Here is a 25652-nt window from a genome sequence, read left to right as displayed (position 1 = left end):
AAGATAAAAACTTAAAAAAAAACAAAAAATAAAGAAAAAGAGAAGATGGAAACAAATAAAAATAAATATATTTCAACAATGAGATATATTAATCATTTACCTAGAGTTCCTATTGAATGTAAACATTTAAGAATTGGTATTCAATTGGATGATTTAAGTGTATTTGAACCAATTGAAATAGAAGAAGTTATGAAATTAAATTTAAATGAATCTATATCATATGGTGTAAATGTTGATATGTCATTACCTGAAGTTAATTATGTACCTTTAATTGAAGAACATGATATAATTCCAATGGATGATATATTATTTGGAATTGAAAAAAAGTTTGTAAAAAAAAAATAAGATAAGATAAGATATAAGAATAAAATAAAATAATCATAAACTAATAAATTAGAACAATACAACAAATTCCATTAACATCATCATTTGATGATAAATTGTTTGTTTTTGTTTTTTGTTTTTATAATTTAAATAAATTATAATAAAAATTTATTTAATATAGAACAGCAAAAGAACAACTTGAAATTATTCATCAATCAATGAAACCAACAACTCATTCATCAGTAATACAAGAAGAATTTTTAGTACCAACTAAAATGTGAATTGATTAATTTTTAATAAATAATAAAAAAAAATTAAATAATAATAAAAAATTAGAATTAAACAATTAAACATTGATCATCAACATTATTTGGAATATGTTTTAGTTGATTAATTTTATTATTTTGAAGTTGTTGAAGAAAATCATGTTTATTTTTAATAATTTTCATATCTTCAAATGCAGTAGGATCAACAATACATCCATTTGGAATAATTGGGGTTTGAAGAAGAATAGATGATTTAAAAGCATATTTACCAATTTTTTTTATTGAATTATTTATTATAATAGTATCAATTTTTCTATTATTTCTAAAACAATTATCATCAATAATAACTACACCATTTGGTACTTCTATATTTGATTGATTTGGTGGAATATCATGTGATGTAAATATTACATAAGAAGTAATTATTCCAATAGAATTTAAAATAAGTGATTGTTTATAACTAATATTAAAAGGATATTTTTTTATTTTTTTATTTCCTATATAAATTTGTTTTAATGAAGTACAACCATCAATACAAGCTACATGAAGTGTTTTTAATGAAGAAGATAATGTTAATGAAGTTAAAGATTTACAATTTAAAAAACAACCACCTTCCATTCGACTAACTGAATTTGGAATACAAATAGATTTTAAAGAAGTACATGATGAAAAACAACCTTTACCAATATCTAAAAGACCATTTTCAATAATAATATTTTGAAGTGAAAAACATCTTTTAAATACAACATAACCAAGATGTTTTAATGAAGAAGGAAGAGTAATACTAGTTAAATTTTCACATTTAAAAAAACAAAAAGAATCAATTTGAGAAACTGTAGTTGGTAATTTAAATGATTCTAAATTAAAACATTTATAAAAAGCACTAAATGAAAGATGAGATAATTTACAATTTTGTTCAAATTCAATATTTTTAAGACTTGTACATCTATTAAAACATGCTTTACCAATAAATTGAACATATTTTGGTATTTTAATTGATTTTAATGAACGACATGAATAAAAAGAATAATTACCAATTTTTGTTAATGAAGATGGAAGAGTAATTTTAGTTAATGAATAATTTGACATACATACATTATCTTTTAATTTAATAACTTTTGGTGGAAAATTAATTTCTTTTAAACTATAACAATTTGCAAATGATGCTTTTCCAATTTTTAATATTGATGATGGAATATCAACATAAGTTAAAGAAACACAATCTAAAAATTGATTAGAACATATTCTTGTTATTGTTGTTGGAATTATACATTTTTCTAATTGATAATTATAAATATCATTACAACATGATAAAGCAAAATATGGAATATGATTTGAATATATTTTATTTAATAATAAAAAATCATTTCTTGAATAACATAAATTATTACAATTTAATCCACATCTTTTTAAAATAAAAGAACATATTAATGAAACTGTAAATGGATAATCTTTTCTATTTCCAAATTCAATATATGTTAAATTATAACATCCTTCAAATGAAAATGATCCAATTTTATTTATTTTTGGTGGTATTTTAATTTCTTTTAATTGATTAGATCCTGCAAATGCTTCTTTTCCAATTTTAGTAATTGAAGATGGAATTTCAATTGATGTTAATTGACAACATTCACTAAAACAAAGATCTCCAATTTCAATAACATTTGAAGGAATAATAAAATTATTTTCATTACTTCCTCTAAATAATTCATTATTTAATTTAATTGGAATATCAATAGGAATATTTTCATTTTCATTAATATCATTTTGAGTTAAAACAATATTATTACAATAAATTCCTAAAGATTTAAATAAAAGATATTCATTATATGAAATTGGAAATCTATAATTTCCATTTAAATCTAAAGGAATTTGAAGTGATTGAATATAAGAACAATTAACAAAACATTCTAATCCAATAATTTCAACACTTAATGGAATTGTTAATCCAGTCATTGAAGAACAATTTATAAAACATTTTTCTCCAATTTTAGTTACACCATTAGGAATATTTAATTCTATTAAATTATTACAATTTTCAAAACATGAATCACAAATTGTATGAACACTTGTTGGTATTTTAATATATTGAAGTGATGAACAATCTTTAAATACTTGTGAATGAACATATTCAAATGAACACATTGGAATATCAATTATTTTTAAATTAATACATCCTTCAAATGCAGAATCACATAATGCAGTTAATGATGTTGGAATATAAACTGATGTTAATGATGTACAATTCTCAAAACATGAATTATCACAATGAATAATACTAGGTGGAATTGCAATTGATTCAATAAATTTATTATCTTTAAATGCTTCTTTAGCAATAATACTACAATTAAAATCAATAATTCCATCTTTTTCTATTTGTTGATTTTCATCAATATAATTAATATTATAAAAACTTACTTTTTTATTATATATTTGATAAATTTTTTTTATAATTTCACTTTCTTGTTGTGTAAATTCATATATAAAATCTCCATTTTTATCTTGAGTAGCATTAAAAAATTCAATTTTATTACAATTAGTTAAAACTCCTGCTTCCATTAAACATACTGAAGGTGGAATAATAAATTTTTTTAATGAATGACAATTTTTAAAACAATTTCTACCAATTTCAGCTAAATTATTTGATAATCTAATAGATGTTAATGTTGAACATTTTGAAAATGCTTCTTCATCAATTTTATGAACTGAATCTGGAAGATAAATTTTATTTAATAAAATACAACAATTAAATGCATTTTGTCCAATAAAATGTAATGTTGTTGGAAAATTTATTGAATCAAGTGAAACACAAAATTTAAAACAACTTCTTCCAATATATTTTAATGTTTTTGATAATATTATTGTTTTTAAATGTTGACAATTAAAAAAACTAGCATTCATAGATTGAATAGAATCTGGAATAATTATTGAAGTTAAATTAATACAACTAGAAAAACACATAAATGGTAAATTAACAAGATTTGAAGATAATTGAACTGAAGATAATTTTGTACAATGTGCAAAACAATTATTTCCTAATATTGTTACAGAATTTGGAATAATTATTTCTTTAATATCACTTTCTTCAAAACAATGTTCACCAATTTTATTAATTCCTTGTGGTATAATATTACCATATTTTATTCTATCTTTTTGAGTATATGTTATTTTAAAACATTTAATTTTTTCTTTTTGAAATTCTAAGAATTGAGAATATGTTACTTCAAAACAAATAGCTTCTAATTGAATTGAAGAAATTTTTTTATCAAATGGAAAATATAAATAATGTGTTTCAATATTTGGAAATAATTTTCTAGAAAGTATTGGAATTGGATTATAATGAAACATTTCAAGAATATTTTTATTTTTTTTACATGTACAAATAATATTAATAAAATCACTTTCATATTCAAAATACTTTGCAATTACCATAATATGATAACAATCTAATTGTTTAAAACAAGATAATTTCATTTAGTAAAATTAATATTTCTTTTTCTTTTTTTTAATTTTTCTTTTTTTTTTTTTTTTTTTTTATTTGAATTACTTAAATAAACTAAAACTATTTATGATTTGAAAATAATTTAATTATAATGGTTACAAGAAATTTAAATCTTAATTGTTAATTTTTTTTTGTCTTTTCGTTATTTCTCTTTCTTTCTTTTTTAATAAGAAAAAAGAAAATATATTTTTTGAAATAACGAACAGAATCAATTAAATTTTATTAAATGAACACATATTAAATCGAGAATAATAAATTGATAAACAATAAAAATCTATCATATTATCTTTTATTTTGTAATGAATATTCATTACATTTATATTCTATAGATGAACATACTAATTTAACATCTACTGTATCTGGAGTTACAGTTCCTTCTTTTGCAATAGCTGAAAGTACTGAATCACCACTTTGAAATTTAATAGTTTTACCATTAACAACAAATCTTGGATCAAAACAATTCCATGGTATTTCAGATGTTAAATTAAATTTTACTTCACTCCAATCTTTATATTCTAAATTTTGTGGATATTCAACACTTCTCATCATTGGAGTAGAAACATCACAACTAAATGTTGGTTGAAAAATAAATACTCCAAAACATGCAATACAACATAAAATAAATGATACTATAAAAAATGAACTAAACGAAACATCAAGCCATTTCCTTGCTCCCCAAAGAATAACCATTATAGCTGAATAAACACAAAGAAAAACTTGTAATAATGATCCTATTAAAAATGTAACTGCAACACATGCAAGTCCAATATTAAGTAATATAAAATGTGCTAATATAGCATTATTATCCCATTGTCCATTTGGTACCATTTGAAATGATATCCAATATGATAAACTACATAACATAAAAAATCCCCAAATAAATGGGAAATTCCCATTTAATGCTATAATTATTGCTAATGTACCAAATAATAATCCACATCCTGCAACATAAATTGGTGGTCCTAATGATATTTTATTTGTTATTGTTGTTGTTTTTTCTATTTCTTTTAATACAGTTTCTGTAACTTCAGTAAATCTTCTAATAGATAATGTTTTATGTTGTACATCTTTTAATTGTACATTTAATTCTTTAAGAGATTCAATAATAAAAGGAAGTAAAGCTAATGGTTCAATAGATAATGTTCCATCTTCATCTTCTTTAACTGCTTCAGGAATAATTTCTTTTAATTCTTGTGCAATGAATCCAAATCTTTTTTGTTTATCATTTAAATATTTATAACTTCTTCCTGTTAATAACATTATTTTTTCTAATGCATTTGAAATCTTTTTAATATCTTTTTTATATCTTTGATCAGATCGTTGTAAAAATCCATTTTCTGCAAATATTTCTCCAAATACATGTAATCTTCTAATATTTTGATTAATATAATATATTCTAATAAAATCTTCTCCACATGAATTAATAAGTTCATAAGTAATTGGATTAATAATAATTCTATTTCCTGATACTTTATCATCTTGAGTATATTGATCTTGAATTTGATTTGGAATTTGTGTAGAAATACCATCAGTTAAAAAAGTAGATTGATACATTCCAATAGCATTTATCATTGGATTATTTTGATGTGGTGATGAAATATTTATTTGAGGTGGTGAATTAGATTGAATAATATTAATATCATTATTTGATAAATCAATTTCATTTTCTTCTTCCTCTTCTTCTATTATTTTACGTTCTTGTCCTAATAAATCACTATAATCATATGGTCTTCTTTTTCTATTTGTTATTGCATTTTCTTCAAATTTTAAATAAGGTAAACAACATTTTGTTGCTGTTTTTTTGTCTTTAATTGATTTAAATGGTTCTTGTGTATTATTTAATGTACGAATATGCATATCCCAAATATGTGATAAACAATTATATTTAGTTTTTAATCCTTCATTACATCCTGGATAAATACATCGATATTCCTTAAATCTAACTCTTTTGGTTTTATGTTCCATCTTAAAAGACCAAATAACCATTTTTAGTTTTATTTTTTTTTATAATTTCTTAAATTCTTTTTGTTATTCCTTTTTATCAATAAAAAATTCTAAATATCTTCTTGAGAGTTTCTTTCCTATTATTTTTTTTTCTATTAATTTTAATTAGAATAAAGTAATTATGGACTTTACAACCGATGTTATTATTCATTGATTAAGTTAAAGTCATTCTTTTACTTATTTTTTATTTATTTTTTCTTTAAGATGGTGAGGAATTCTTGTTAATTAATCATAACTTAATTATTTATTATATTATTATTATAAAAATATTCTAATAAAATTAAGATGAAGAAAGAAAAATAATTAAAATTATTGATTTGATATATCTTCTTTTCTATTAGCTAGTAAGATTGGATAAATATTCTTATATGCTAAATTCAAACTCTCTTCATCTTTAGCACCTGTAAGAACAACTTTCCCTGTTGAAAATACTAATAAAGTCACTTTAGGTGATGCCATTCTATATACTAATCCAGGAAATACTTCTGGTTCATATTGACAAAAAGCCAAATATGAATCAACTAAAGCACGTAATGCAATTTGAAATTTCACATCACATGATCCTACTATATTTTGAACATTAAAGTTAGAATAATGAATTGGATATCCAATTTTCTTTATAATCTTTGCATATTTTTTTGATGCTATTTTACTTTCTTCAATTGAACGAGTTCCAGTACATACAATTTTACCTGTTTGAAAAATTAATGCCGTTGATTTTGGACTTGAGATTCTCATAATCGCTCCTGCAAAACGTTTCGGATTATACTCTGCATTTCTTGCTTTTTGTACTATTTTTCTCAATTCTAATTTAACACCTAATTGAAATGTTGACACTACATTTACAATCTCTGGATGTGTATCGTTTGGATTATTTAATGATCTCTCTTGTGACTCAGTTGAAGTTGACATATAATCTGCATGACATAAACTTCCTATTTGTGACATCGATCTAGGATCTACTGCTCCACCAAGGAAGAATGGTGAAATAGGGAAATCTCCAGGTGTTGACATTAAATGATTTCATTCTTCACTTTTTTCCCTCTTTTTTACACCAAAAAGAATATTATAATTAAATAATAAAATATATTAATAATCTTCTATAATAGAAAAATAATGTCTTACTGTTCTATCGTTCAATGAAGGAGAAATTAGTTTATTCTTGTCTTTTCATTTAAGAATCACTCCTTTATATACCTATGTAAAATAAACCAATAAGTTAATAACTCATTTCTTTTTATATTTAAAAGCTTTGTGTTAGAATATTGATTTGTGGTAAGTAAATAATAAAATTGATTTTGAAAGAAATAAATTGAAGAATGGTATTATCATAAAAATATTAAACTCAAAAATTAAAATAAAATAAATGAACTAAAAAACGTTATATAAAACATAATAATAAAAAGTAATAAAAAATGAAAAAAATAGTTCACGTGACAAATGGTAATGTCATTTTTATGTGAATTAATGAGAAAGATAAGAAAGGGTGAAGAGAAAAGAAATGAGAAGATGAAAAAAGGGAAATGAAAAAAAAAAAAATAAAGAACTTTTATTTAAAATTTGAAGGAATTTTTCATGAGTACAAGAATTCGATTTAAAATGAGAGCAGGTGGAGTTAATTTAACAGTAGCACAATCACAATTCAAAGTAGAAGAATTTAATGGAATTATTTTAACAACAGAAAAAGAAATAAAAATAAGTATTGGGAAATTGAAAGTAATAGATATTGAAAAAAAAGAACAAATACTTGAAAGTGAAGAAACGAAAGAAAGCATTAATATAAAATATAAATACGGAAAGAACAGTATGTGTAGAATAGAATATAATTCACCGAAATTATTATTAGTACCTGACGTTATAAATAGAATATGGGAGTCATTAAAAGAAGTGATAAGATATGGAATAAATATATTTCAAGAAAAAGAAAAGAAAGATATACAAATAACACAAAAAGAACGATTGAGTGATTTAAAACCACCAAAAAATAGAAATAATGTAATGAATCAAATAACAAAAGAAAAAGAAATTAATAAAGAAAAAGTAATAAATGAAAGATATAGACTAAATATAGTATTTGACTTAAATGAAAGTCAATTAATATTTAAAAATAATGAAGGGAATTCATTATTAATTTATGCAACATTAAAAGGAAATACAGTAATAGAGAATGGAAGGATGACATCACTGAATATACTAAGTAATAATTTAAGTTTAATAAGTAAAACGTTAATGAGAAATGAAAAGATTCAAATCGTAAATATTAATTCTTTTAATATAACAACAAAAATAGGAATTGTCCCAAATATTAATTTGTTTATAGATTCAATAAATACAGAATTTTCAAATAGAGATCTTGATATTACAATTAAACTTATTAAAGAGTTTAAAGAAAATATTGAAAGTATTTCAATATTATTTAATCAACCAATTGAGATAAATAAAAAAGAAATAAGTAAAGAAGGATTTGAATTCCAGATTCATCACATTATAGAAGAAGACATTAAATCTAAAAGTATTTTATTTCCTAAAATAGTATTTAATATTATTATAAAAAATGTTGAAATGATATTATCTAGTGAATTTATTTCACAACAGGGACAAACAGTTAAAAGTTGTAAATCATTAATATTAAGTACTGAGTCATTTTTAATGGATTTTAATGAAAAACAAATGGAAATGACTATTAATAAAATACAAATTCAATACACAAATATTTCAAATAAAAAATGGATTATTGAGCCTTTGGTTGAACCATTTGATATTAAAGGAAAATGTATTCTTCCAAAATTTCAAATTGAAATTAGTCCAAAAAAGTTTTTAATAATAAATATTACACCAGAGTTTATAATTTCAATGAACAATTTATTTGAAAATTGGGCAAAATCAATTAATGAAGAGTATTATAAAAATAAAGGGAATTGTAAAATAATTAATAGAGTTGGAGGAAAATTAACAATTCAAATGAAAACAAAAACAATTACTATTGAAAAAGATTCAACATTTGAAATGTCATTATTTTCAGAAAGAAATATTCAAATAATTATTCATGATTTTGATCCAATTACTATATCTACTTTGACTAATGAAAAACAATATAAAACTATTTATGAAGTTAAAAAAAATGAAAAAACAATTGGATGTATTTTAGTTAAAATACATTTTTATCAAAGGATTCAAATTATTATTATTTCATCTATCGTAATATTTAAAAATAAAACTTCTATTCCTTTGCAATTAATTTGGAATAATTTTGAAACTAATTGTTTTGAAAATCAAACCTCTTCTTTTCTTCCAATGATTGGTATAAATAGTTTGAAACTTGTTATTAAATCTGCTAAAAATCATTCAAAATATAACACACTCTTTATTATTCATTCTTTGTATAGTAAACTTTTTAAAAATGAATGTACTATTATTAGACATATTGATATTGATGATTATATTGATGTTTATTTTCATTTTCGTAATTCTATTCGATTGGGCTCTACTTGTATTACTCCTTTAACTATTGTTTTTAATTCTCCTCTTACATTTGTTAATAACCTTCCTTTAAAATTATTAATTACTTGTGTTAAAAATGAAAATTCATTTTCAAATGATTCATCTACTCCCTTATCTCATTCTTCTTTATTTCAAAATTCAAAATTTAATAGCTTAAAAGAATTAAATAATAAGGTACTACCCCTTAATAATCCTTTTGTTTGTTCAACTTCTCCTTCTAAAATAATACAACAAAGTTCTATTAATCAAAAAGATATATTATCACCTTCTTCTTCTTTACCTTCTCAAAATAAAAATTTTAATCTAATTCAATCCACTCAACAACCAAATCCAGTTATTTCTACAAATAATACTTCTTGGATTAGTTCTAAAGAAAAAATACAAGTTGTTGTTGAACCATTTAGTAAAGGAAGTGTTACTTTTGCATCACTAAATGAAACAATTCATTATTTTATTACTGTTTTATCAGTAGCTGATGGTTATGTATTTAATTCAAATATAATGAAATCATCAAAAATAACATACTCAATTAATCAAAAAGAACTTCCATTATTAATAATTGGATCATATTATTTTAGACAAAGAATTCAAGAAAATAATATTATATTTGAATGTCCTTATTATATTAAAAATGATAGTCAAATTACTCTTTCAATTAAAAATTATGGAGAAGTACATTCAATACATTCATATTATTTATATGCACCAGTTCCTAATAAAAATGAAAAAAATATATTTCTTATGGATAGTATTATATTTCTTGAACCAAATAATAAAGTATCTAATGATTTCATTGACTTACAACTAGGTGAAGTTAAAACAATTCATATTAATAATCATAATTTGTATACTAGAGTTCTTCCTCATAAAATTAATAATCAAATTACTTCGTCATTAAGAATTATTATTAAACCTCATTTTATATTTCAAAATTTAACAAATGAAGTATTTAATGTTAAAAATAATTGTTTAAATATTAAACTATTTCCTAGTGATAAAATTCCAATTCATTTTACCAAAATTAATATTGAAATTGTTGAAAATTATGGAATAGTTTTAAACCTTACTCAAATAGATGAATACCAAATATTATTAAAAACAAATAATACTTATAAAATTTTTAATATTAAAACTCAAAATCATAAAGGTTCATTTTATACGTTTATTAGTGGTTGTGAACAACCTTTTTTAAGACTAGATAATAGAACTAATGAATCTTTTCAGGTAAAACAATTTGGAACTAAATTAATTGTTAGATTAATTCCACAACATTCTGTTCCATTTGCTTGGACTGATCCAGATGGATGTAGATCACTTATTATTAATGAAGATACTATAGACCCATTAAATGTTGATACAGAATTTGTTGTAAATAAAAGAAGAGTACTTATTGATATTGAAGATAATACTACTGTCATTACTGTTGGTGCATCAAAACGTAAAAAAGAACAAGTCAAATGGAGTGTTGGAGTAAGTTTGCCTTCATTTGGAATTTCGTTATTTAGAAAAAATGCAAAAGAAGAATTATCATTAAATATTAAATCAATTTTATTAGAAATTATTAGAACAGATAGACACCTTGGTTTAGAAATGCAATTTGATTATATTCAACTAGACTTTCAGTCATTAGACATATTAAAAAATCCAGTTATTATTTCTCCAAGACCACTTGATTGGATTTATGATCCAAATAAATCATTTTTTCATATCGGATTATTATTAATTACTCCAACAAAAGGTAATTTATTTCAATTAAGATATATTTCTAAAGCAACTGTAACAATTCAACCATTAGAAGTATTAATCGAACCAGATATTTTACAACATATTTACGAAACAATAAAAGAATATCCAACACTATTTATGATTAAAAATAATACAAATACACCAACCACTAAAAATGAACGTAGAATGATTATTAAAGACTTTGAATTAAATTCAATTGATGTTAATATTAGTATTAATAAAGCTACTACAAAACCTCCAAAATATTCAAAATTAGTAAAATTAGTTTATCAAATAGCCGAAATGGATATTGATAGAATTCCTGTTAGAATTAATAAATTAATTATCCTTAATAAGCAATTTTCTACTAATACATTTATTAACCAAATTAAAGATCAGTTAATGGATGGTTTAGGTAATTTAAAATGGATTGTTGTTGGTAAATTATTTGGACTTAGAGCAATTATTGGGAATTCTTCTGATAGTACTAATCAAGAACAAACAGTTTTTAGAATTACTTCTATGGATGGAATAGATGAAATTACTAAAAACGAATGTGATTTATTCTTTAACAGAACTTACTTAACTGACTCTATCGACTCAAAAAATTTTTGTGTAACATCATCAAAAACTCAAGACAACACTTCTATAAAAGATGTTCCTAGAAGTTTAGTAAAAGCACAGCAATCCACTTTTGAATATTCTTTAAAAGATGGTACAAAAAATCTTGTAAGTTCTGTTGCTCGTGGTGTTAAAGGTGTTTGGAAAACTTCTGTTGGACTGACTGATCTTGCTGGAACACAAAAGAAACAATTGGCACCAGCAGGGTTTATTGGTGGTGCATTAGTTGGTACTGCAGGAATAGTTGTAAAACCATTAGATGGAATTGTAGGATTTTTTAAAAGTGTTAATGACGGATTAACAGGAATATCATTTGGACAAATTGCGAAAGAGCGAATTAGACCACCAAGGTATTGTCCAGAACAAATAATTTGTTTTGATTACCTTCAATCACAAGGATGGTCTATGTTAATGGAAGCAGACGGTGGTGCTTTTAAAGAATTAAAGTTTTATGATTGGATTAAACAATTTGCTGATAATAAAATTAAAGGAATTATTTTTACATTAGAATCGATGATTGGTGTAGAAAAAGAATTTGGAGAATTAACTAAATCCAAATGGAAAATACCATATCAATTAATAGATTCATTTGGATTTGATGGGAATAATATTGTCGTTGCATTAAAAGTAAGTAGTAAATCAAAAATGTTTCAAAGGAGTATTGATAGATTTATAATTAAAGACTGGAGTATTGATTATTTAGTGAGAATTAATGAAATTATTAATTCAATTAAACAAAGAATTAATTAAAATATAAAATAATTAAAATTTTTTATTTATTATAAATTATAATTAAAATTTTTTATTTTATAGTTTAATAAAAAATATAAAAAAAAGAAGAAAGTAGAAAGAAAAGAAAGAAAAAAAGAATTCTACTCTTTTAATAAAGAAGTTGTATATCTTTTTATTTGATTAAAACTTAAATAAATTAATACTAAAAATTTATCTCATGATGAAGGTATTTATTTGTATTATATTATTTATTTCTTTAACCTATGCTGTTTCATGTTTAGACAATCAATACGTGTCTATTACTGGGGAGTGTCAGTATTGTTCAAGTCATTGTAGTTCATGTTTTGATGCTGATTCATGCCAAAGATGTGAATTTGGATATGAACTAAGAAAAGATAAATCAGGTAATTTTAATTGCAATAAATGTGGTTCTCATTGTGCTTTATGTTCAATGGGTGTATGTACTCAATGTGAAGATGATTATGCAATTAAGGATGGAGAATGTGAAGAAGTAAGTTTGTTATTATATAAAATTAATAAATATAAAGTATGATTGAGCATTCACATAGTTAATTTATTGTAGTTGATAATTCCAAAACAGTTATTTTAATTCTTGGTATTATTGTTGCAGTGGTTGTTATAGCCATAGGAGCAGATATTATGATATCGTTTATTCTTAAAAAGACTATTTGGGCACAATCAGATAAGAAATAAAAAAGTATGTTATTTACTGCATTATGCTTTTATTTATGTTTTATTTATCACTTATTAATATATAAAACAAAAAAGGGGTTTTATAAAGAATTTTAATTTGTTTTTAAGAAATAATAAGACAAAAAAAAAAGATAGTATTATTAATTTCTTCTTATTTTAATCTTTTTCAGATTCATTTACATTTTCATTGTTATGAATAACACAAGTAATACTTCTATAAAAAGTGAAAACAAAAATGAATCAATTATTGATAAAAAAGATTCAATGAAATGTATTGAATGTGGGTGTGATATTGATAATACTTATGAAATATTTTGTGGTCAATTTATAAGACTTTTAAGATGTCCAAAATGTGGTAAAGTAGCTGACAAATATATAGAATATGATAATGTACTAGTATTTCTTGATATGCTTTTACAAAAACGACCAGTATATAGACATTTATTATTTAATCATGATGAATCAATAAATGGATTTTTTATAAAATTATTTTTTGGCTCATTGTTATTAGAATCATATATTCGTCAAATGACAACATCAACACCATCAATTTATTCATTTATTTGGAATGGAATTCAAATAGTAATAGAAGATATATTTTTCTTAGCAATGTTTATTATTCCATTTAGTTTTTATAAAAGAATTAGTTTTAAAGATTCATGTAATTTAGTTGCTCAATCATATCTTATTGGATCATTGGGAAAAGTATTTCTTTGTTTAGTTTTAATGTGGACAAATTCATTACCTATTTATTTATTTTCTATAACAATGGCAAATTTAACTTTTATTGCATGTATGAGTGTTGTATTTGAAATATCTACATGGAAAATGTTAATTATTGGTTTTGTAATTGGAACAATATACACTATTATTACATCTCAATTCTTCCCTTTAACTCCATTAACATATTATATTAAAAATAAAAGGTTATTAGATTTATTAATTGGAGATCTTTATACTTTTTAAGTAAATCAATAGTTTTTACATTATTTAATCTTTCATTTCTAAATGGTTATAAAAAAAAAGAATAAAAAGAAGAATAAATATTTATAATTTCATTAACCAAGACTGAACATTTGGTAATGGATTAAAATGAAAACTTATTGTTTGTGCATCTCTTATTGATAATATAATTCTTCCTAATGATCGTATTTTTTTAGCATTAACTAATTTTTTTTCTTCATCAAACATCACTGGTAATTCATTAGTATGAAATAAATCACCCATCCAAACAAATAATATTGGAAGTTTTGGATAATTAGATTTGTTGTATACTTCTCTATATCTTTTATAATTTGAAGTTAATGAAAACAATGAACGAAGTTTAATTAAATCATTTTGAAGTTCTTTACTTAATTTATTAAAATCAACATCGTTTACAGCAACATGGATTGATGAGAAGATTGTTGATGCAACATTAAAATTACCTAGTTTAACTAATGTAAGTGTTAGTTTAATAAAAAACTTTTCATTTTTAATTCGTTCAAGTGAATTAGAAGTTATAACTGAAGAAACTAAGTCACCTAATTTACTTATAAATTTACTATATGAATCTATTGAATAACAATGTTCTTTTTTTGTTATAATTTCATATAATTTAATTGATCTTAATTTTGCTTGATCAAATAATGTTAATTGTTGTGCTAGTTGTAATCTAATTTTATCATTAATAACATGTTTAACTGTTCTATTTGCGTGTTTATAATTCTTATATTCTTCAAACATTTCTTTTATTTCTTTTATTGATTTATATGGCATATTTGGTTTTCCTTCATTTATTTCATGAAGTGATGGTGACATTAACGGTGATCTACTTCTTGCCCTTCCAATAAGAGCGTTAATCACAACTCGTTCTTGTTCATTAAACCCTTGGTATTTAATTGTTTTTGATCTTTTAATTTTTTCAAGTAGAAATGGACATTCTCTTGAGAAGTATTCTGCATGCATTTCTAACCAACTCCTAAATAATGAATAAAGTCTTCTTGAATATAAATTTTGTTCTAATGAACTTAACTGATTAGAAGACATTTCATCTCCTAAGTTACAAGTAATCTTTTCAAGGTATTCAATAAATAAAAGAGGGTCTATAATAAATATAGAAAATATAGCGAAATGTTCAATAAAATTACTTTCTATTAATGTATTATTAAATACAAACCGAAACATTGTTTGAACTGATGCAGCCATTAGTAAAGATTGTTCTGATTCCTCATCATCATAAAATAAAGGATCTCCTGCTTCAGGTTCAAATACTGTGATTGAACCTTTTAGTGCTTGATATAAAGATTGTATTTTTTCTTTTTCTTTTTCACAACAGAAACATATAAATAATTGGTTTAAAGTCATTTCTTTAATTTCTCCCTCTTCTAAACGATCAATCATTTGAATCCATTTTAATAAACATTCACGATGTGTTTTCTCCATTGTCCAAATAAAAATACGTAATGAGATTATCGTTTGTTCTTCATCAATTAACGATGGAATACAACTCTCATTTAATACAAATCTAAGTCCAATTGAATTTGATCCTTTTAATATCATAACTAATGCTATTTCTGAAGTTATTTTGTGTTTTTCTTCTTCCCAGAGAGATGAATAACAATAAGATGAAGATGAATACAACGATTTAACAATCTCTGTATCAATTGGTTGTTGTACACGTTTAAAAAGTGACAAAAACGATGTTCCAATTTGTGCAGTTGTCCCAACAATAGAATTAATTGAGATATTAGAACTGACTTGTTGAATAGTTCGTGAGATGTCGTTAACTTTTGGTCTCACAATAACAGGGTGTTTTGGTGCTTCTTCTAAATTCATTGTGACAACTTTACGAATTTTAGAGTTTGTTTTATTCTTTATTTAGTTATTATTTGTTTTATTTAACACATATATATAAGAGAAATAATAACAAAAAAAGAATATCAGTGAATTAAAAAAATATGTTATTAACAGATTATGCTTTTGTTATCTTCAGATGTAAATAAATAATTTATCTAAACACATAATTTCAATAACTATCAATCATAGCTATCACCTAAATTTATTTTAAAGCAAATCGTAGAGTGTTTAATGTTATATATTTTCTCCCTCATTGAAAAGTATTTTTTTACAGTTTAGATAGTTATTTTTTATTTCTGTCTTCTTTTATCGATTCTTTTATATTTGTAATATATTTGTTTGACGTTATGATTCGTTCTTATTAACTAATATAACAATTTATCGTTTTAATATTAGCTTCATAATAAAATTATGTTTTACTTTAAACTTTTTTAATTCAAAATGATCTCTTCCCTTCTACACCTGTTTTCTTTTCTTTAATAACGATTATCAAATACTCTTTTGATTGTTATTTTTTATTAAGTCCAAACCAATACACTTTTGGTTAATACGAGAATCAAATTGTTATTCTATGACAATCTTTTATCAACTCTTCTCCTTTATATCACACTGAATTCTGTTGCTTTTAATTTTTATTTAATAATTCTATTTTTCTTTGTTCAACTATCATTTCCCTCATTTATTTTCTATTTTTTTATTATAAGTGACCTCCAGAAAGATTGTTGTTATTGTTTTATTTTATTAAAAATCTTTGTTGTGTATTGTTATCTTCTCTTTATATCTTTTACTAGGTTATTTGTATAACACATTTTTGTTCACTGTTTTATTTTCTATCTGAGCTTCTTTAAACAAATTATTTTTTATTATCATTAAACTAGTTTATTATAACAGTTATTGGTTGTTGATTTTACACATCAATTTGTTGTTTGTAATAAGCTACTTTACTTAAGTTTACTGAACAAACTCCCTTAACTCCATTAGTGTTTCAACGATAATGAGGGTGTTTCCATATTACTTGCTTGCTGGTTTTTTAATTCATCTACTTAAGTCCTTAAGTCTTGACACTCTGTTATTGTGTGTGCATTTATTTTTTGTTTTGTTCTACTTCTTACCAATTAAACTTACTAAGATACTTGATTATTTTCTTTTTGTCTACCAGAGAGATAAAGTTACAATTAAGCCCCAACCAATAAATTGAACAACGGTTATGGTTGGTTGTTTTAAGGAAAAACTCAAAACTAAGAATTGTCTTATTGTTAACACGACTCAGTAATTCTCTTGACAATTTGGGTATTGAAAAATAGTGGTTTGTTGATGACTAGCTCTTTATCATATTCACTAATTAAGGAACATAACAACTTTCTCTTTTCATAAAGTAAAGAACAACTTCTAATGTATCTAATCAATTCTTCATCTTTTCTTAGTATTTTTTTAAAAGCAAAAGTCTTCAAAGATCTTTCTAACAAAAGCCATAAGACTGAACTTGCAATTAAACACAATAATATAACCAATTCTTTAAAAAAGAAATACTCTCTTAACTCCTCAGAAAAAAACTACAAAAACGAATTATTGTTTTTTAAGGTTAAATGTGTCTAAAAGACACTACCTAATTTTTAAATTGGATAATAGTTAAAGAACTAGAAGTTTAATTAAAAACTCTATTTTAATAAATAAATCAGTCTTATAATTTAAAACCAAAAGATCTATGGAAAAATAAAGGTATTGTTTGGTATAATTTAACCTTCCACAATCTTCTCTCAAACTATTAAAAATACTTTTTTCTATCTGTAAAAAATTTCATTTTTTGTCATTTTCTCATTTTATTAATTTACAATTATTTTATTATAAACATACTATTTAATTATAGTATCTAAAAATATTTTTTTTAAAAATAAACCTCCGTAAGGATAAACACAAGAAAAAGGAGCAGAACGGGAAAATAATCAAATAATTAAGATAATCCCCCGAACAGACACTTTGTTGTTTCCTGAGATACAAACACAGAAATTCTTCGACACCAAAAGAAAGAAAAGAAACCTAAGATGAAACTCAATAGTCACAAATCAATGAATTTCCTGAGGAATATAGTTAATGGAATAAAAACAACATTTCTAACAGATTCTAGTATTCCTAAATCAAGATATGTAATTTTAAATAAATTACACTCAGCTCGATTTAGTAAAGTGTATCACTGTAGATTAAGAGAGTCAGGAAAAGAAGTCTGTGTTAAAATTTATCAGGTTAGAGAAAAAGAACCGAATAATGAAGGATTAGAAATGCAAATATTAAATGAGATTAGTATATTAAGAAGAGTAAATCATCCATGTATATTAGGATGTTTGAATGTATACTTAACATCTCATCGAGCAGTGATGGAAATGGAATATATGAATGGAGGAGATTTGTTTGATTATCTTGTAAAGAATGGAATTCAAAATGAACGAGTAGTTCGACAAATTGCTATACGATTAATGAGTGCAGTGAAATATCTTCATAGTGTGAATATTACACATAGAGATATTAAATTAGAAAATATGTTACTTGAAAGATTCAATGACATTTCTTCAGTCAAACTTAGTGATTTTGGATTATCAGTTGAAACAGAAAAAGAAACATTAATGACAGATCAAGTAGGAACTTCTTATTATATGGCACCTGAATTATATCGAAGATTACCTTATGGTAATAAAATAGATTGTTGGTCATGTGGTGTTGTTATTTACAGTCTTCTTTATGGAACATTTCCATTTGCTGGTGAAGACCAAGAATTAGTTTCAAATATATTAAGAGGAAAAGTGAGATTTCCAAATGATATCAAAATATCTGATGATTGTAAAGATTTTATTTTAGGACTTTTAACTGTAAAAGCTTCTTCTCGTCTTTCTTCTCAACAAGCTATTGAACACCCTTTTATTGATGGAAATGAAATATTAGGAAGTACACTCATAGAACATGGTAATCTTTGTAATTGTCATTCAGAAAGTCTCTTAAGTCAACTCACAACAACAACAACCAATGATTCGAGTCAAGATCAAAATTCTACTTCATATGAATGAAGTATTATTATTTAATTGTAAGATGTTTGTAATCATTTTCAATTTATCTTTCTCTTTTTCTTTTATAATAAAAATTAACAAATATGAAATAGATTAAAAAAAAACTTCGTTCATTTGAATACTTTTTTTTTCATTTTTACTTAAAGATTTCAGCTCTTACATGACGTTTATATTCAACAATATCACCAGGGAATTTAGTGATAGTTTGATCATGTAAGTGCCAAATTTCATCACAAACTTGACTAATAAGACGTTCATCATGGGTAATAATTAAAACACCACCTTGATATACAGCTAAAGCACGAGCTAATGCCTCAACAGTTTCAATATCTAAGTGATTTGATGGTTCATCAAGAAGTAATAAATGAGGTTGTTTATATGCTAAATCAGCAAATACAACACGAGACTTTTGACCACCAGAAAGAGTATCTAATCTTTGTAAAGAAGAATCACCAGTAATACCAAATTTACCTAAATGAGATCTTATTTCTTGAACTGTTTTTTCAGGATATTTATTTTGGAAGAATTGAATTGCATTAACTTTAAAATTTAATTGATCAACAAAATGTTGAGCAAATACTCCAATTCGTGCTTTACGATTTCTTTGAACTGTACCTTCTACAGGAGTTAATGCATCAATTAATAATTTAAGAAAAGTAGTTTTACCACATCCATTTCTTCCAACTAATGCAATACGACTTTCCATATTTAATGCAAAATTTAAATTTTTAAATAAAATTTTATTTGGTTCATATCCAAAAGTAATATCATGAAATGAAACAATATTAGAATCTAATGGTTCTACATCTGGGAATGTTAATGTTACTTCTGCATCATCAACAACAGTAGATACTTCTTTCATTTTTTCCATCATTTTAATTCTACTTTGAACTTGTGGACCACGAACAGCAGAACATTTAAATCTATCAATAAATTGTTGAATATGTTTTCTTTGTATTTGTTGAGCATCATATGCACGTTGTTGTTGTAATAATTTTTTTTGCATTGTTGCTTCAAATGTATCATAATCTCCTGGATAATATGTAAGTTTAAAATCTTTAAAATGAATAATATCTGTAACAACTGAATTTAAAAATTGTCGTTGATGAGAAACAATTAATAATGTTCCATCCCAATTCTTTAATACTTCTTCTAACCAAATTAATGCATGAAAATCTAAATGATTTGATGGTTCATCAAGAAGTAATAAATCTGGATGCATATAAATAGCTTTAGCAATAGAAATTCTCATTCTCCATCCTCCTGAAAATTCTTTTGTTGGTCTTTCAAAATCTTTTTGAGTAAATTGAAGACCTGTAAGAATTGATTTAATTCTTGATTCTGCTGTATCTGCATCTAATTCTGATAATCTAGAATATGCTAATGTTATCTTTTCAGCATTTACTAATGGTTCTTTCTCAAGTTCTGCAAGTTCTTCATATAATTGAACTAATTCAACATTTGCTTCATAAACTGTTTGATAAACTGAACGATCATCTCCATCAACTTCTTGTTCAATAAATTGCATTGTCATATTATCAGGAATTGCAACATTTCTTGTTGCTATAACTCTCATTAATGTAGATTTTCCACATCCATTTCTACCAATAAGTCCATATCTTCTTCCATGTGCTAATGTTAAATCTGCATCTTCAAGAATAAGATGTTTACCATATGCAATACTTATATTATCTTGTTTAACATCTTTACAATTACTATCAACTTTAGCTTTATTAACTGAAATAGTTGGTGCAGATACTAATCCAGCATTTTCATATAATTGTTTTCTTTTCTTTTCTTCCATTTCTTCTCTCTTTTTCTTCTTTTTTTCCATTTTTGCATCACTTTGTTCAAGTGCTGAATCTTGAACTAATGTCTTTTTAAACAAACTACCTCCATATAATTTATTATCTATTTTCTCTACATTATATGCTTTCTTTAATCTTTTAACATTAGAAACAATATCATATTCCATTGGTCTTTCTTCAAGTTTTTGTTCAATTATTTCTTTTGCTTTTTCTTCACTATTACATGCCTTACATGACATAATAATTGCTAACATTCTTGTTTCAATATCAGATCGAATCATTGCTTTAGTATTTACTAATGAATTAATATAATTATCAACTATTGGATCAATTTTATTATCATATTCAATTATTTTTTCTTTTTCTGGTTTAATTTTCTCTTCTTCAATCTTTTCATGTTCTTGTTCTAATTCTTCCTCAATCTTTTCTTCAACTTTGTCAAATTCTTCATTCTCAATTTCTGCATGAATAACTGGTTCAGGTGATGTGTTATTATTTGACATTTCTCTTTATATAACAAAAGTTCCTTTCTTTTCTTTTTGAAGTTTGTCTTTCTTTTCTTTTTCATAACCCTATTTTGTTTTTAATATCATTCTCTTTTGAAAAATGTGTTATTCTTCATTTTGATGTTCAAACATCATAACTATGAACAAAAGTGTCTGTCATACATTCTACAAGTTTTATTTTATACACACATAGTGAATTTATTGACAATAATTAAAAAAAAAGAATCGAAGAATGGTTTAAAAGATTCATAAAACATAACTTTTTATTTAGTTGAATATTTTTCATTTAGTTTCATAAAATATGGTTGTATATAATATGTATTGGCTTGTTTCTAAGACCAAATGAAAATATGAAAGTGTAACTGTACTTTATATCTTTTTATTAAGATAAAAATTCAATTAACTCAAGTTTATTTATTTAAAAATGACTAAGATAATGAAATAAAATATTTTTGTATTTGTAAAACACTAAAAGGGATGTTCTTGAAATAAAATATGTACTTATACTCTTAGATTGTTGGTGTTGAATTTTAGCATATTTATACGTTTCTATATTTTTATTCAATGAACATTAAACAATTTAGTGTTAATTAAATGATTATCTAGTGATTAATTGATTACTCGATCATTCAATCTTAAATTTAAGTTGAATAAATATTCAAATACAAGTTGTTTTATTTGATTTTTATTAATTTTGTGTCTTATTCAAAATATTTTATATCCATAATGAACTTGTTTGTTTTAATCAAATATAATATAAATGAAATAATATAAAATGTAATTGAGAACATTCAAGGTGATTCGATTCAGAAAGAATTCAAATACAATATTATAAAATAGGATTTAAATATTTGAGTTATTACTTTTAGTAAAAGAATATAAATAATAGATCGATTCATTATTTAAGTGGTATACAAAAGATCATTTTACTATTTTTAAAGCCATTTTTATTTCTTTCCCTTATCAATAAACAAAGGAGAGATTGAAATAAAATATATTCAAAATAATTAAAAAGATGAAATCAATATTAAAATTGAATAATTATTTCATTTTAATAATTTCAGTATAAAGAGTGATATTTAACAAATATAGAAGATAAATCAGATTATCATAATTATTCTCTTCTTATTTTAATCTTGAGTTTATTTTTTGTTTATTTGCTTTACAATTGAATTATTTTTAGACAGATTCAAATAACTATTAATAATTATCAGAAAAGAATTAAAATAAATATAATTAGATTCTAATATTATAATAATATTATTTTATGTCTTCAATAAATGTAAGCAAATTAAAATATCAAGAAAATTATTGTAAACAATTTTTAAAAATCACTAATTAGATATTAAATCAATAGTTAATTAAGTGTTGACAGAGTTATTATTTTTTGTTCAATATTTTCTAAGACTAATCCATTGTCATCATCAATTAATTTATTTATATTTATTTGATTGTGATAAAAGTAGTGTTCTATACATTCTTGTGTTTTTTTTTATTAATTTATATTTTCTTTAATTATGTAAGTTTTATTTTTTTTTTAATTCCTTTACTAATTTAATGCTCTCAAAATATACTATTCGTTGGTTGAGAATATTACTAAATTATTTTGGTATTTTTGAACTTTTTTTTCATTACTCTCTTTGTATTGTTTATATTTGGTTCCTTTTTCAAAAATATTCTAATAGCATAGTGTACAGTAATGTCATATCAAATATGGATAAGTGTTATAATTTTACAATAATAAAATAAAACATAAATATGAAAATAAAATATCATTTATTTAAATAAATGATAAAATCTAAAATTATAAAACGTCTTTATTTTAAATTATATCAATAAAATATTATTCAAAACAAAATGTTTATATGATTTTATACTATATTATTATTAACATTTAATTATTATTATATTTACAATATTTTTAAAAGATAAAGAAATATTTTTACATTAAAATAAAATGAGTCACTAATTAATTATTACTTATTTGAATTAATTCACTATTCTAAATTGTTGTATAGAAAGTGTATAATAAAATTCTTTCAATTCTATTAATTCTTGTTGTGTTCATTGTTCTATAATATTTCCTTTTATAATAACACATATTTGATCTGCATTTTAAATAATTAATAGCATTTGTTGTTCTTCATTTTGACGCTTTGTCAATTGCTTCTTGTACAATCTTTTCATTTTCTGAATCAAGTACTGATGTAGCTTTATCAAGTAATAATATTTTTAGATTTCTAATTAATGTACGTGCAATATCAATTCTTTGTTTCTGTCCTCCTGATAATTGACTTCCTCTATCACCTAACATTATGTTATATCATTCTGGTATTACTAAAACGAAATCATATGTATTTACAATTTTAGAAGTAGTATAAATTTCTTCATTACTTAATTCAATACCTTTATGAATACCTCTTTTAATATTATCAATAATACTTTCAGCAAATAATATTGGTTCTTATTCAACTATTCCTATTTGATTTTTTAACCATTTAATATTTAATTCTTTTATATCTTTTACATCTATTATTACTTTTCCTCTAATTGGGTCATGACTTCTTTAAATTAATTGAATACTAGTTGATTTCCAATATTCTGATGCCCTAACTATTGCAATTATTCTCCTTTCTTAATTTTAAGATTAAGCCTTTTAATATTTAATGAAACTATCTTGTTAGATAAACAAATTGAACATCTTTAAATTTAATATTCACATTACATCTATTAAAACATTCACCAACTGTAGATTGACAATCATATCTGTATTCTACCAATTGTTGTAAATATTTTATAAGCTGATACTTGTACTAAAAATAATAAATTTAGGTGTTGTAACCATAGCTAATGTTTGAGGTTCAGTTCACAGTAAAAAGAATACTCTTAAAACATTAACAGTAATTACTCATTTACTTCCTCATTTTCTTCTAATTACCACATTACTATACAAAATTCCAAGTGAGTATGAACAAAAAATAAAACATACTAAAACCAAATCCTATTCCAAAACATTATCCTTTGATTTTATTAAAATGTTCATTTTCTTTTATTTTTTTTCTTCATTAAATTTATGTTCTTGTTTTAATAATTGAATTATTCTTTTATTTCTTATTATTTCTTATTATTTCTTCTAGAATACTACCAAATAGTTCAAACACACTTAATGTTTTTGTTTCATATTTCATTCAAACCATTTGAAAATCGGTGAAAGAAATATGATAATGGAACTGTTACTATCAGTACAAGTGTTAGATCACATGATTTAATAAATTCAGGAATATAACCTGTAATAGCTATTGAGAATATTTGAAAAATCATTCCAAATTTTGGACCATTTCCATCTTGTAAGTTTTTAATATCTGTTGCTATTCTTATTGTTAATTCTCTTGATTCTTGGAAATCATACCATGTCCATCTTGTCTTAATAATGACTTAAAATATAATTTTCTCACTCTAATTCTTTCTCTTTGTGCAACTACAATCAATGAAAATATCCTCACACATTTTAATACCATCCTTATTACTCCAAAATATACTCTATTTTATTCAATGATTCTTTTATTTCTTCAACAATCATATAACTAACTATCTATTATCTTCTGGAGTGTAGATATAACTATTAACCATATCTCCCATTAAAACTGTCATGAGTGGTTGCATTATTCCATTTCCTATTGAACTTATAATCCTGATGATTAATAAAATCAAATCTATTCAATCTGAATATTTGAATAGTTTTATTAAATTAACCTTTTCTTTGTGTACCATATAAATTATTCTTTGATGAAATTTCATTAGGGTCTGGATTCACATTGAATATATTAAAAGTAACAATAGGATCACTAAGTATACGAATAGTTCAAACTGATATGCTCTTTTCTTTAAATTGATTTCCCCTCAGAATATAAATTATTTCTTACACGGAAACCGTAAAAATTCATTACTATTAGAATACTCTGGTAGTCCGTTTTCGATATTCTTCAAGTATTAAATAATATGTTAGTACTCAAAAAGATTGAACATATTCATTGAGTCTTTAACTTACTAGACTA

General features: G+C 23.4%; 11 protein-coding genes across 11 annotated transcripts in view, besides 40 other annotated features; 5 read left to right on the top strand and 6 right to left on the bottom strand.

Moving 5' to 3' along the window:
- Window positions 1-66: part of a microsatellite that runs on past the window's edge.
- A 12-nt stretch (window positions 67-78) lies between these two features.
- Window positions 79-605, top strand: EDI_172580 (uncharacterized protein; the record flags this gene model as incomplete). The annotated part of the gene is made up of 3 exons (XM_001738039.1): window positions 79-326; window positions 398-442; window positions 506-605. The coding sequence occupies 3 exons, from the start codon at window positions 79-81 to the stop codon at window positions 603-605; spliced, it is 393 nt and encodes a 130-aa protein (XP_001738091.1).
- Window positions 334-378: a microsatellite.
- Window positions 461-504: a sequence feature (AT_rich).
- A 4-nt stretch (window positions 606-609) lies between the features above and the next one.
- Window positions 610-675: a sequence feature (AT_rich).
- On the bottom strand, window positions 663-4064 carry EDI_172570 (uncharacterized protein; the record flags this gene model as incomplete). Its single annotated transcript, XM_001738038.1, has 1 exon — window positions 663-4064. One exon carries the CDS (start codon window positions 4062-4064, stop codon window positions 663-665), a length of 3402 nt encoding a protein of 1133 aa, XP_001738090.1.
- Window positions 861-891: a sequence feature (AT_rich).
- Window positions 1065-1086: a sequence feature (AT_rich).
- Window positions 1928-1954: a sequence feature (AT_rich).
- Window positions 2982-3046: a sequence feature (AT_rich).
- Window positions 3309-3330: a sequence feature (AT_rich).
- Window positions 3945-3988: a sequence feature (AT_rich).
- Window positions 4065-4079: 15 nt separating the features above from the next.
- Window positions 4080-4130: a microsatellite.
- A 244-nt stretch (window positions 4131-4374) lies between these two features.
- On the bottom strand, window positions 4375-6078 carry EDI_172560 (uncharacterized protein; the record flags this gene model as incomplete). The annotated part of the gene is made up of 1 exon (XM_001738037.1): window positions 4375-6078. One exon carries the CDS (start codon window positions 6076-6078, stop codon window positions 4375-4377), a length of 1704 nt encoding a protein of 567 aa, XP_001738089.1.
- Window positions 5463-5498: a sequence feature (AT_rich).
- Window positions 6077-6113: a sequence feature (AT_rich).
- A 61-nt stretch (window positions 6114-6174) lies between these two features.
- Window positions 6175-6219: a sequence feature (AT_rich).
- Window positions 6220-6317: 98 nt separating this feature from the next.
- Window positions 6318-6410: a sequence feature (AT_rich).
- Window positions 6406-7110, bottom strand: EDI_172550 (TATA-box-binding protein, putative; the record flags this gene model as incomplete). The annotated part of the gene is made up of 1 exon (XM_001738036.1): window positions 6406-7110. One exon carries the CDS (start codon window positions 7108-7110, stop codon window positions 6406-6408), a length of 705 nt encoding a protein of 234 aa, XP_001738088.1.
- Window positions 7111-7158: 48 nt separating this feature from the next.
- Window positions 7159-7193: a sequence feature (AT_rich).
- Window positions 7194-7445: 252 nt separating this feature from the next.
- Window positions 7446-7523: a microsatellite.
- Window positions 7524-7568: 45 nt separating this feature from the next.
- Window positions 7569-7642: a microsatellite.
- A 29-nt stretch (window positions 7643-7671) lies between these two features.
- On the top strand, window positions 7672-12693 carry EDI_172540 (uncharacterized protein; the record flags this gene model as incomplete). Its single annotated transcript, XM_001738035.1, has 1 exon — window positions 7672-12693. The coding sequence occupies one exon, from the start codon at window positions 7672-7674 to the stop codon at window positions 12691-12693; it is 5022 nt and encodes a 1673-aa protein (XP_001738087.1).
- Window positions 8622-8652: a sequence feature (AT_rich).
- Window positions 10514-10578: a sequence feature (AT_rich).
- Window positions 10682-10729: a sequence feature (AT_rich).
- Window positions 11127-11161: a sequence feature (AT_rich).
- Window positions 12634-12739: a microsatellite.
- A 23-nt stretch (window positions 12740-12762) lies between these two features.
- Window positions 12763-12813: a microsatellite.
- A 31-nt stretch (window positions 12814-12844) lies between these two features.
- Window positions 12845-12889: a sequence feature (AT_rich).
- A 6-nt stretch (window positions 12890-12895) lies between these two features.
- On the top strand, window positions 12896-13389 carry EDI_172530 (uncharacterized protein; the record flags this gene model as incomplete). Its single annotated transcript, XM_001738034.1, has 2 exons — window positions 12896-13190; window positions 13259-13389. The coding sequence occupies 2 exons, from the start codon at window positions 12896-12898 to the stop codon at window positions 13387-13389; spliced, it is 426 nt and encodes a 141-aa protein (XP_001738086.1).
- Window positions 13196-13222: a sequence feature (AT_rich).
- A 192-nt stretch (window positions 13390-13581) lies between the features above and the next one.
- On the top strand, window positions 13582-14355 carry EDI_172520 (protein ARV1, putative; the record flags this gene model as incomplete). Its single annotated transcript, XM_001738033.1, has 1 exon — window positions 13582-14355. One exon carries the CDS (start codon window positions 13582-13584, stop codon window positions 14353-14355), a length of 774 nt encoding a protein of 257 aa, XP_001738085.1.
- Window positions 13863-13884: a sequence feature (AT_rich).
- A 46-nt stretch (window positions 14356-14401) lies between the features above and the next one.
- Window positions 14402-14445: a sequence feature (AT_rich).
- EDI_172510 (uncharacterized protein) lies at window positions 14437-16206 on the bottom strand (the record flags this gene model as incomplete). The annotated part of the gene is made up of 1 exon (XM_001738032.1): window positions 14437-16206. One exon carries the CDS (start codon window positions 16204-16206, stop codon window positions 14437-14439), a length of 1770 nt encoding a protein of 589 aa, XP_001738084.1.
- Window positions 16207-16850: 644 nt separating this feature from the next.
- Window positions 16851-16880: a sequence feature (AT_rich).
- Window positions 16881-18044: 1164 nt separating this feature from the next.
- Window positions 18045-18123: a sequence feature (AT_rich).
- A 170-nt stretch (window positions 18124-18293) lies between these two features.
- Window positions 18294-19283, top strand: EDI_172500 (uncharacterized protein; the record flags this gene model as incomplete). The annotated part of the gene is made up of 1 exon (XM_001738031.1): window positions 18294-19283. The coding sequence occupies one exon, from the start codon at window positions 18294-18296 to the stop codon at window positions 19281-19283; it is 990 nt and encodes a 329-aa protein (XP_001738083.1).
- Window positions 19284-19343: 60 nt separating this feature from the next.
- Window positions 19344-19387: a sequence feature (AT_rich).
- Window positions 19388-19419: 32 nt separating this feature from the next.
- Window positions 19420-21594, bottom strand: EDI_172490 (GCN20-type ATP-binding cassette protein GCN3, putative; the record flags this gene model as incomplete). Its single annotated transcript, XM_001738030.1, has 1 exon — window positions 19420-21594. The coding sequence occupies one exon, from the start codon at window positions 21592-21594 to the stop codon at window positions 19420-19422; it is 2175 nt and encodes a 724-aa protein (XP_001738082.1).
- Window positions 19999-20029: a sequence feature (AT_rich).
- Window positions 21067-21113: a microsatellite.
- A 742-nt stretch (window positions 21595-22336) lies between the features above and the next one.
- Window positions 22337-22374: a sequence feature (AT_rich).
- Window positions 22375-22582: 208 nt separating this feature from the next.
- Window positions 22583-22658: a sequence feature (AT_rich).
- Window positions 22659-22816: 158 nt separating this feature from the next.
- Window positions 22817-22866: a sequence feature (AT_rich).
- An 83-nt stretch (window positions 22867-22949) lies between these two features.
- Window positions 22950-23331: a repeat region.
- Window positions 23332-23333: 2 nt separating this feature from the next.
- Window positions 23334-23409: a sequence feature (AT_rich).
- Window positions 23410-23414: 5 nt separating this feature from the next.
- Window positions 23415-23517: a microsatellite.
- A 1100-nt stretch (window positions 23518-24617) lies between these two features.
- Window positions 24618-24729: a microsatellite.
- Window positions 24730-24774: 45 nt separating this feature from the next.
- EDI_172370 (multidrug resistance protein, putative) overlaps window positions 24775-25652 on the bottom strand; it is a gene marked incomplete at both ends in the record, with an annotated part of 1464 nt that continues 586 nt past the window's right edge. Inside the window, 4 exons of the mRNA XM_001738029.1 lie at window positions 24775-25031; window positions 25080-25137; window positions 25225-25271; window positions 25351-25442. Coding sequence (XP_001738081.1) covers window positions 24775-25031; window positions 25080-25137; window positions 25225-25271; window positions 25351-25442 — 454 coding nt within the window. The remainder of the gene's footprint in view (window positions 25032-25079; window positions 25138-25224; window positions 25272-25350; window positions 25443-25652) is intronic.

This window comes from Entamoeba dispar, genomic scaffold (assembly GCF_000209125.1).
Source record: "Entamoeba dispar SAW760 scf_1105229461063 genomic scaffold, whole genome shotgun sequence".
NCBI classification, from domain to species: domain Eukaryota; phylum Evosea; order Mastigamoebida; family Endamoebidae; genus Entamoeba; species Entamoeba dispar.
The sequence above is the reverse complement of the archived record's forward strand: the minus strand, read 5'-3'. Positions and strand labels throughout refer to the sequence as shown.